This window comes from Cydia amplana, chromosome 13 (assembly GCF_948474715.1).
Source record: "Cydia amplana chromosome 13, ilCydAmpl1.1, whole genome shotgun sequence".
Lineage (NCBI taxonomy): Eukaryota > Metazoa > Arthropoda > Insecta > Lepidoptera > Tortricidae > Cydia > Cydia amplana.
Genome location: NC_086081.1, coordinates 11563812 through 11576038, shown reverse-complemented (window position 1 = coordinate 11576038; position 12227 = coordinate 11563812). Strand labels below are relative to the sequence as shown.

The following is a 12227-nucleotide window of genomic DNA, read 5'->3' as shown; positions in this document are numbered from 1 at the left end:
AACCGTTTTTTATACTCACTGACCATAAACCTATAGTCTCCGCTTTTAAGAAGTCCCTCGATTCGTGTTCTCCGCGGCAATTCCGGTATTTAGATTTTATCTCACAGTTTACCTCAGATATCCGGTATATATCGGGTGAAGAGAACGTCGTCGCGGACTCACTATCGAGGATTGACGCCATCACAGACGGACTTGACTTACAGGTTTTGGCTACGTCACAGGCCACGGATACAGAGCTTCGGGACTTGATCAATGGCGGTTCATCTCTGAATTTAGAAAAAATATCATTTGGATCTGTCAAATTATTTTGTGATGTGTCCCGGCCAGCCCCGCGTCCCTTCATTACATCGGAGTTCCGGAAACAAGTTTTTGATACCCTCCATGGACTCAGTCACCCTAGCGCTAGGAATACTATTCGATTGGTGACTGAGCGTTACGTGTGGCCAGGGGTTAAGAAAGATTGTAGGATATGGGCGCGCGCGTGTATTGCGTGCCAGCGGTCTAAAGTTGCACGCCATGTGCACGCCCCGGTTCACGATTTCAAGCCACCCTCTGGTAGGTTCTCGCACGTCCACGTCGATCTAGTTGGCCCTTTGCCTGTGTCGAATGGTTTTAAATACTGTCTCACGGCCGTAGATAGGTTTACACGTTGGCCTGAGGCAGTACCATTGTATGACATTACAGCGGAAAGTGTTGCCAAAGCCTTTATTTCGACGTGGGTTGCGCGTTTTGGTTGCCCTCAAAATATCACTACCGACAGGGGCAGGCAATTTGACTCCAATTTATTCCGTCAGATAGCAACAATGACTGGGTCTCGTCACTTGCAAACTACTGCGTATCATCCGGCAGCGAATGGCCTCGTGGAAAGGTTCCACCGCCAACTCAAGGCTGCCATAATGTGCCACGCAGATGAATGTTGGACTGAAACCCTTCCACTTGTACTTTTAGGGATACGAAGTGCATGGAAGGAGGATTTGTCTGCTTCGACCGCCGAGTTAGTTTACGGCGAGACGTTAAGACTTCCCAGCGACTTATTGCAACCGACACCTGACCAACTGACGGACTATACCGATTTCTTATCGCGTTTGCGCCAGCACATGAAAAAGTTGCAACCGATAACGGTTAATCGTCATGGCTCAGCCAAAGTGTTTATTTATAAGGACTTGGCAACTGCAACTCATGTTTTTGTGCGACAAGATTTTGTTCGTAGGTCGCTTCAGCCACCGTATGCTGGCCCCTACCGAGTAGTTGATAGGTCGGATAAGTATTATAGGGTTGACGTCGCCGGCAGGGAAGTTTCTATTACCGTTGATAGGTTAAAACCTGCCTACATTCTGTCAGAACCGTCTGGCCCTACCAAAACGTCATCGACCGTGGTACCTAGCTCAGTTTCCGTTCCTTCTGAACCTAAAGTGTCTCGTTCTGGTCGCCATATACGTTTCCCCGATTATTATCGACCTTAAAGGTCTCGGGGGGGCTGATGTGGCGACAGGTGTTTTAATTATTAGTATTTTTATAAATAATATTAAGATACTTAATATTCAAATGCCGTTGCGTCTCCGCGCGACGCGAGCGCAGCGTACAAGTACTTGCTTTATCGCTCGGTTTGCTTCGCCGTAGATCGGCGGCCCGAGCGCGCATTCGTGCGCGCTCGGAAATCCCAGCCAGTCGGCAATTTACCACTCTCGAGGCTGGACGCATGCGCTCGCGCCCCCCGAGCTAACGGTTAATGCTTACGCGCCGACTCGCTTGCTTTATATTCGGTTTGCGTGCGCGCCGAATACGCTTATAGTTTTTGCCTTTTTATGTAAACTTTCTTTATGTGCTTTTCCTATCTTCTGTGCTTACTCTGACTATCTCTTCAACTATACTGTGCTGTGCTTTGTACTCTTACTTCTTTCCTTTGTGCTTGTGACTCTTGTGTGCCGTTATTTGACAATATATAATTAATGTGGAACTAGCTTGTTTCTCTTATCTCGTTAGGCTAGTTCACCACAGTAGAATCGTTGGTTGATTGAATTGTAGAATCGTTGGTTGATTGAATTGTAGAATCGTTGGTTGATTGAATTGTAGAATCGTTGAATTATTGAATTGTAGAATCGTTGAATTATTGAATTGTAGAACCGTTGAATTATTGAATTGTAGAATCGTTGAATTATTGAATTGTAGAATCGTTGAATTATTGAATTGTAGAATCGTTGAATTATTGAATTGTAGAATCGTTGAATTATTGAATTGTAGAATCGTTGAATTATTGAATTGTAGAATCGTTGAATTATTGAAATGTAGAATCGTTGAATTGTTGAATTATTGAATCATTGAATTATTGAATCATATTTTTAATTCATAGGTTACTGCAGTTAATGTTGCAGCATTACATTGAAATGATTTTAATATGATGATTTTAATATAAGCGATAATGAAGAGTGCATGGTTGAACCTGTAGAACTCACCACAATTAAACCGAGATCGAGGAGGAGTGATGGCCTCTTATTGGTTATATTTTTATGTTTAAATATTATGTTTAAATTAAGACTTGATAAAAATAGATGTACAATAATAAACATTATCTCATTACTAGATAAGCTGATATATTAAATAATGCATGAACTATAAAAAACTCGTCAAATAATAGTAGATTACCATTGAGGCAGTTTTTAAGAGATAATTTAATAATAAGAGATATTAATTTCAACTGGGAGGTTATTAAAGACACGTATTGCGGTAAAGAATTCACTTTTATACTTTACTTACTGCCGAACTTGAAATTTGATAATTATATTTATACTAGTGCGCAAATCGTAATTAAAAGATTTATTCTTAATATTTTATGTTTACAAAAAGGCGAAGCTCCAGTATGTAGATCTCAATTAACGCAAGTATTTCCTTGAAGAAATCTCTGAGTGGATATTGGTGATACATGTTGCGTGGGCAGTTTTCTTACAACCTAAACATAATTACAACGTCGTCGTAATCACCCCAGTAGTTAAATGATACCATATTTCAGTTACAAAATATGCGATTCCATGGTATACATTTTTGATTGTATTCTAGAACAAGTCGGAAGGTACGGATAGGTAAAACATCAGGTTTTTGCAGTTCTATCGTTTATGTCTGCCATGTAACATTTGAAACGTATAATTTATTTAATTCAACGTGTAGAGAAAATATTACTGGTCCTTTTTCTGCGGAAACACGCCTATTTAGGTGCTATGTTTATTCCCGAACTGCGGGATTTGGTATGCTGTAAAGACGTTTAGTGAATTAATATACTGTTCAAGTCTTTCATAAAACAATATGCATATTATAAAAAAATCTAATAGTCTGAAAATCCCAACGCGTCTTGCAATTGATGGACTAAGTACTTTGTCAGCTTGGATAAATCCTAACAAGCTAGAATATACGACCTTCTCTGAAAACATTGGGAGGGGAGCTATTAGGTATAGGTTTTTAGTACCAGATGATTAATGCATTGATAATGGGAACATAATAGGTCAAGTTGTACACAATAATTACTTAATTATCGCTGTTATTCATCATAGTAATATTTTATAAATTATAGTCAGGGTTAAAGTTACTGAAAGGTTCTCGGGAAATATTCCTGTCTCAAGAGTGAGGTTTATAATTGAAGATTTCTTGACATGATAATGGAAAATGATGTTGAAGCCACGAGAATTTGATTTGATTCGTGTGCTGACACAGCTAAGTACCTACTACCATTTTAGAAAAGATTTGAACTGGTTCATATTATATATGGCAGGAAGATTGATAGTGCTTCAGTCACGAGAATTGAATTGGTTCGTGTACTCTGTTGTTTCAGTCACGAGAATTGAATTGGTTCGTGTACTATCTACCTGCAGATAGAGATGATCATTACTCATGAAAATCGAATAATAAATGGCAATTAATGATCTGTTACCCTGAATTACTAGTCAAGGTGTACACTGTTGTGATTATTAACCCAATGTTGGATATTTTTAGCAAGTTGAGCGCCGCACCTCTACCGACGTCCCCCGCCTCGCGCCGCCTGAGTCCGATGCGAGCCGTCTCCAGCAGGAGCCCGCCTCGCGCCGCCAGAGTCCGGTGCGAGCCGTCTCCAGCAGGAGCCCGCCTCGCGCCGCCAGAGTCCGGTGCGAGCCGTCTCCAGCAGGATGTCTCCGGCAGAAGAGTAACAATTTTAACCCTTCGTATGCTTTAGTCAAAATTTACAACTGAATTAATAACCTTGAAACTGTAAATTCTAGTCCAAATTGTGTGGCAGGCATACGAAAGGTTATTTAGATGATGTTTTTGAGATTTTGACATGCTGATACCTGATTGAAACTGTTTCGTATCCTATGCGATTAGTGTATCCACTGTTAAGTAGTATACGTAGTCTGTCGGCCAAGTGTAGGGTTTCCACCTGGCACGTGTATGAGGACATACACGGAGTCAGGATGGACGAGTGTAGGGTTTTTGGTATTTAGCATACCTATTTAATTCGTTTTTAAAGTTACGGGTAGTTTGAAATAAGACCTAGCATACCTACTTAATAAGTTTTTAAAGTTAAGGGTAGTTTGAAATTGAAGACTGTTATTGGTTGGGTATAAAAAGAAAGACACTTGGCGGACAGCTCTCTTTGGTTGTTGAGTCGTGCTAGCAGGCGGTTGTCAAGAGAAGAGATTATTGTGAATTGGAAGAAGACAAGAAAATAAATGGATAAATATCTTCAAGGTGTTGTATTTTTTACAATATACTCCAGGTACCTACTTAGGTACTTACTTGAAAACAAAACACAGATGAATAGACTAATTAATACAAATAAATCTACATGTCGGCGGCAGATCATAAAATCGGGCATATCGAGATATTCCTAGGCATATCATGAAACGCCGCCATTTCATGATCTGACTAAGATTAACCCAGGCGTATCACGATCTGCCTTATAAAAGAGGCGGCAGATCGGTCAGACCAATGTATTCTTTGATATTCCTAGCTTCATACCGGGCGCATCGTAAAATAATTGATGAGATATTCCTAGGCATATCATGAAACGCCGCCATTTCATGATCTGACTAAAATTAACTCAGGCATATCACGACCTGTCTTATAAAAGATTCGGCAGATCGATGGGAGCAATGTATTTTTCGAATTCCTAGCTTCATTCATATCGATCGCATCGTAAAATAATTGCATTTTTTGCCACTGGTGGCGCTGCATTCTATATGGCGCTGCGTCCGAGTCCAGTGTTGCCAGATCGTACCTTTTAATACAAGTTTACGTTCCTTTTGAGCCTTGAGGTTTGCTCGATATGGCTGGTGGTCGCTAGGCAGATCATGAAATGCCGGCGTTTCATGATCTGCCTAGGAATATCACCCATTGAGGTTTGCACGATATGGCTGATGGTCGCGCTAGGCAGATCATGAAATGCCGGCGTTTCATGATCCGCCTAGGAATATCACCCCTTGAGGTTTGCACGATATGGCTGGTGGTCGCTAGGCAGATCATGAAATGCCGGCGTTTCATGATCTGCCTAGGAATATCACTCATTGAGGTTTACACGATATGGCTGGTCGTCGCTAGGCAGATCACGAAATGCCGGCGTTTCATGATCTGCCTAGGAATATCACCCCTTGAGGTTTGCACGATATGGCTGGTGGTCGCTAGGCAGATCATGAAATGCCGGCGTTTCATGATCTGCCTAGGAATATCACCCCTTGAGGTTAGCACGATATGGCTGGTCGTCGCTAGGCAGATCATGAAATGCCGGCGTTTCATGATCTGCCTAGGAATATCACCCCTTGAAGTTTGCACGATATGGCTGGTCGTCGCTAGGCAGATCATGAAATGCCGGCGTTTCATGATCTGCCTAGGAATATCACCCCTTGAAGTTTGCACGATATGGCTGGTCGTCGCTAGGCAAATCATGAAATGCCGGCGTTTCATGATCTGCCTAGGAATATCACACTCTAGTTATTTGATATGCCTAAACGTCGCTAGGCAAATCGTCAAACGTTGATGTTTGAACGATATGGCTGGTAGTCGCTAGTCAGATCATGAAATGGCGGCGTTTCATGGTGTGCCTAGGAATATCTCGATATGGCCGATTTTACGATCTGCCTCCGATATACATATACCTAATATGTACCCAGACTTATTAATATATATATATATTATTGTTTTAGATATGTACCTACGGCGCAATTCGGGAAATGAATTAGAGATTCACTAGATATGAAATAGTAAAGATATGTGACGTTCCATGGTAAAAGGTACCTTATGGCGGCTGGCGCTTACGCTATTATTAAAGCCGCTCCAATATTCAGCCGGGGCCATGGTACCTTTTGCCGTGGAACGTCACATATCTTTACTATTTCATATCTAGTGAATCTCTAAATCATTTCCCGAATCGCGCCGGTAATCTACATATCTATCTATGTAGACTTATTTGTTGCGGTTTAGCACGCTTTAGCTAGTGCACTTTAGGCTCATTGTAATGTGCGAGAACAAAATACCAAGGCTGAAGAGTCGCCCGGGAAAACCTAGCTCTTGCAAAACAGTATTCAAAAGGGGCTATTGTGAGCAGGGATCGGAACCGGTTTTTTGCAAAAACTTAGAAGTAACCATATTTTTCGAATTATTTTATACTCAAAATGTAGGACTCAGTTGTGTTTTTAGGTTACGACTTCGTATTATTAGATTGCCTAATTAGAAATGAAGTAATTAGCAAAGAACGAAAAAATACCGTTTCCGTTCCCATACAAAAAATACCGGTATCCGATCCCTGATTGTGAGCTTCATGACATCTCCCGCGTTTCCACGTTTGCAACACGCTTGTAATAATACCTACACGAACAGATATTACGTGTCAGGCAACATTTCACACTCACGTTGCGTTGTAATGACACGGCTAAATGTGTTCTGAGGTTTTAAACTCTCAAATTAACTTGGAGTGGAGAGCAATATGCCGCTCCGTAGACGAGGCGCCTAATTTATGAGCTGCTTGGGAGAAAATGAACGGAGCCTCATTTCAGGCTTGCTATACCTTGATGTTTTCGTTGGGAAAGGGAACTTAAAGCGAAATTAACCCTGCCGGTAGGTATCTTACTACTCAAGTTTACATAGCTAAGCTATGTATCTTAGTTAGTGTTCTCAGAGAGAAGGTAGGTATAATAATCTTCCGTAGTAGTACGAGTAGTATTCAAAAAGTATGAAGATTCTTTTAAAGCTTTCGGATGCCTAATTTTTGTCTGCCATAAGCATACTAGGAAGACAGGGTAAGTAATTCGAATATTATAAAGTTACCTAATCTTTTTTCTCAATACTGTAATAAAAAAAACTAGTGCAGATTCAATGCCAGAGACCCGGGAAAATTGTCTCTCGGGAGTAGGTATCTAGTTGTATTAAAACTTTCTCTCATATCCGCAAAGTAATCGGGTTATGTAATTCGTGTCCTCGCCAGGGACTGACTGTCCTCAATTGCCTTGCAACCAGTATCGTGTGTTGATACAACATTTTATTTATGATATCATATTTGTCTCCCAATACGTTAAGTTAATACGATAAATATTACCTTAATGTGGTCATTTGCCATGTTGTGTCACCTCAAAATTCGCAACCCAACCGCGATTACGGTACCACTACTCTATTAACTTGTAGCAGCGGTTTTCATGTCCGCTTTCGCAATCATTTACATGTAAGTAACTACTCTGAAATGAACCCAATTGTAGGGATACATGCTTGGTGCACACTTCGATCAGACATGAGAAGTTTCTTATGTAAAAAAGGAAATATTGCAATCGTACTCACCGTCCATTGAAAGTATGATGACGTGTCCACGAAAGGCCACCGTGCCCCGTACCACGTTCCGTCGCCCGCCTTGGACACCGTCACTTCGTCACCGTCGGCATTTGGTCCATCGGTGTTCGGCTTCAGCGGCGGAAGGGAGAACACCTCATCCACTTCCAGTGACTTGAAACTCTCTTCATCCTCAACCGAAAGCAGAGTATCCTTCCAATCTTCACTCATTTTAGAGTCACTGGTGGTCGTGATCTCGGTCGTCACAGGGGCACGCGTCGTAGTACCCTTCGTAGTAATTAGCACATCCTCAAACACTTTTGGGGGATCAGTTGGTGTTTTAACTGACGGAACGAATGACCGGGAGTAGTATCTGTACATATTCCGCACTGTTGGTTCGGGTGTTACAGTAGGTTTTAGTGGTATTACATTATTACTATTTGTCTCCCATGGTTTATTCGACATGTACTGATCGAGACGTCGAATGCTACCAGAGGGAGTGCCTATAAGGGGTATCTCCTCAATATCTTCAGTCGGAATGGGAGGAATAGTTGTAGAAGACGTCGAGCTTTTCCACGACCTTAAAGCGGGCATAGTCCATGGAGGTGTCGTTGCTCTTTCACTAATTATAGTTGTGGCAACTGTCGTAGATGCAGTGGTGGGAGATGTAGTAGTCGAAGTCGTTTCAAGTTTTGATATTAGTGTTGAAAGCAGTTCTGGCGATATCTCCTTAAGATCCTTTTTGCGCGACTTCACTATATCCCTTCCACCTGGCGTATGAGGCGAAGACGTAATCACGTCTTGCTGGCTCCTGCGAGCGTACAGGGCTCCGTTCATAACATAAAGTGGAATAGATGCCAACGCCAACGCTACTATTATACCGAATATCACAAGCAGAATATATTTCACTGACGATCTTTTCCGAGAGTGTCGAACATGGATCGAGGGGCTATAATCACGGCCTTTGCCTTTAAGGCCGCTGTTATTGAGCACCTCCTCAGTTTGCGGCAGAATGGTGTACTGCAGGCTGTTTTCGCCATGCCGAACCGTCTTGTACATGTTAGCGGAAGTTAAGTATTCTGAAAAGAAACACTACAGTTACGTTGTCACATGCACTGCTATCACATATTTTGTCTCGGCTGAGGTGGCAGCAGTCGCGGTCGCTAGCGTGGCGAGGGCTCGACGCCTGGCATCGCGGTGCCGTCGCTTTGTGCGCCGTGGGGGCTGGTGCGGGGCCGACGCATGCGCGACAACATTGAGCGGCGCGCGCCCTCCGCTACACCGACCCCCAGCTTTGAGGTTATGATTGAAGCCGGTTGCTATATCACACGGCACGACCATAACAATAACAATACCGTACTAGTTAACTGTGCAGTGTCTGCACCGACACTACGAGTATTGCACTAGGAAACCTCGGTAATACGGACAATAACTCGCAACATTGTTAGGTGGACTTGACCGTAATTTCGATAGGGTTTTTTTGATATTTTACCAGGGTGTCAAATGAAATGGAAAATTTAGTTTGGGTTCACATAACGACATTATTGCGGGCGGGCGAAATGGGTCAAACAATCTTGGGTATATTTTGTTGCCGTCTTTATGATTGTGGCATTTTTGTGGAGCTTGTTTTACTTTTCTTGTACCTACATTCCTTCACTAAAGTGAAACTGGTTTTTAAATCTTTTCAAAATATTTACATTCGTCTTTCAAACGGTAGGCCAAAGGTCAGCGCGACTTTAAAAACAACTGAATGATTTCTTATTTTCTTATGAGTATAATTTTGCGTATAATTTTACCTATTTATATTACATATGTATGTATAAAGTATTTTGTATAGATCAGACTGGAGGATAATAACCCTTCAATGATTCATTCACCTGCGTCGTAAGTACGGCTTCAGGAGTTTGCACTTACAACTTGATAGGTGGTATGGTATACCTACCTACACACTTCGTATGTATTTAAATATTTACGTACAGGTATGAGTCGGATTTCCCGTAATCTTTGAAGAGAAGTCTCCTACATCTAAAAATCACTGCTACTGCTACCTATTTGTTCGTTATTTTGTTTTAATGTAATGTAACGTACAGGTAAGGTATATATATACAGGTAAGGGAGATATTGAAAAAAAATCTTATTAAGTTAGATTGAAATTGACAAATTGAAATGATTTGGATCAATTGATAGAAGTTGCCCTAATACATACCTGTAACTTGCATTGATTTATTAGATAAATACTTATATCTAATAAAGGCGAGGTACTTAGGTAGGTAATAAAAACTTTCGTTGTGTAAGAATAATATGGGTTGGGGGTATCAACTGCTCGTTTTGCGTGTTGGTCTCCAACTAAATCAAAAACGTGTATCATTGTCATGATCACGATTACGACCGATTTCATCCGAAAACCGAAGATCATTCTTAAAGCTTACGGATTGTAAGGGCCACCCCACACCGTCTCCCGAGCGTCCCTCGGCTCTATGGCTAACTCTATGGCTGCTGCTCGACGCAACGTTGTCGCAACTGCGCAGCGACTCTATTTCCCACAGCGCTGAAAAGACGCCGACGCTCAATAGACGCTAGTTTGGGGTGTAATGCGACCCCACGCACTTCAACCAATTCTCTACCCTAAACTGACAATGACAAAACTAAGTCCCAGTTTTAACAATATGAAAGTAAACTTCCCAGGAAAACTATAGGTATGTAGAGAAAGAATTCTGAGTATTCATGACGATAAAGGTAAACCACAAAGCAAATCGATTTTCGAATTTATCACTCAAAATAATTGCTCAATTTCTGATGACGATGACGGACGTGGATGAATTATGCATCCTCTATACGTCTATACGTGGTGTGGACGTAGTAACTCATAACTGCATATATTGGCAATCGAGTAGGTTACCTACAGTAGGTACGAACCATAACATGCTATAGCAAAATAACTAAACAACCATAAACTCGGAAATGAAATGGCGATGACGAAATCTGTGTAACTATTGCTTAAAGATGCAAGAGATAATAGAAATATCGTCTTAATTAAATAATTTTTGTTTTGATTCCTTTACGTTCATCGTAAAGGAATCAAAACAACGCGAACAATATTACGCGGGTTAAACCCAAGCTTTTTATCATAAAATTAACGATCCTCCTCACATAATTGCAGAGGTGTGCGTGCCTATTAAATTACGTTAGTTGTGTAACGGCGAGGTGTTAACCAGCCAGCGCGGGCGTCGGCCATACTACTTAATCAAGATTAGAAAAAGTCACAGGACCGTCCGAGAGTCGGCAACGAGTTTTTGCGTCCGGTCAAACAGCGAACACACCGCACGAATACTAATTTGCCTGACCTTGGACGGAATCACGTTTCCTTTCGAAATTCATTCGTGAATGCGATATTTTTAGAATAAAAGTAAAAAGTGGCCGGCCAAGCAAAATAAAGGGGTTGGGCGAGCGAATCGTCTTTAGTTTTTTGTTGATCAACTTCTACGTTCTAATTTAGAGGGCCCGGAATAGGTTCACCTTGTATGTTTTTTTTTCTTTTATCGCATTGTAGCTACTCAAGCCTGTGTTTTATATATTTTGTGCCATTATGTAACTTAAAGGTAGGTTAGATAGGGTAGGTATATACTTTTTTAATGTTCTCATTGACTAGATCTTAAATAGATAGAGGTAGGTACAGGTTTTAGCGAAAGTAAGGTATCAATGCAATTTTGTATCGTGTTTGTATCTAGGTACCTAGGATATACCAATAGGTATATCTTATATGCCTCTCCCTAACAGGAGAGGGACGAGTGACTTAATTACACGGACTACTTAGTGTTCTTATATTGTGGTTTGTTGATGTCTCCGATCGAATCCGATAACCACTTAAGGAGGTTAGAGATAAGTCTGAGGAGATTTCAACTTTAATCCTTTAAATGTCTGTGACATTTCTATGAAAACAGTCTTGGTATTCCAACCGAAATTATTTGGTTATATGTATATGCGTTTTTGTTTCACGCAAATACATCATACGAAATACAAGTATTGCTGCCGTCCATGAGGTCAATAAGTTCGATGAATAGTTTTTAAAGGGTGAGCAGTGAAATTCTTCTTAGGGCTGCTCTAGTACAATGACATCGACAAAGCTGCTATTTCCGTGGGTTCTTGGAGCAACGCCAGCGCCGCGGGGCATCGCGTAAATAAACGCACACGACAAACGCACGCTAAGCGCACTTTGGTCCGAATTCGACAAATTTAGTACTGCCCTGCGGTAAGTCCGACCGAGGGGCCGCAGAAATAGCAAGACAATCGCCCAAAGCGATATGGTTAACGATGATTTCGATGTAATTCACTGCTCTTTAGGTTACAGTGTTAGTAATCGGTGGCAACACGCAGGATGTAAAAAGATAAGAAGTTGTACGCTACGTTTCACGCGTGTAGAGCTACTGAACGACGATTTGCGAAATGTTTGC

At 41.5% G+C, this 12227-nt stretch overlaps 1 protein-coding gene across 1 annotated transcript in view; it reads right to left on the bottom strand.

Annotated features, from left to right (window-relative positions):
- Window positions 1-9005, bottom strand: part of LOC134653572 (mucin-2) — a 42734-nt gene extending 33729 nt beyond the window's left edge. The window contains exon 1 of the mRNA XM_063508962.1: window positions 7789-9005. Within this exon, the coding sequence (XP_063365032.1) occupies window positions 7789-8835 (1047 nt within the window). The 5' untranslated portion in view covers window positions 8836-9005. The remainder of the gene's footprint in view (window positions 1-7788) is intronic.
- Between the last annotated feature and the right edge of the window lie 3222 nt (window positions 9006-12227).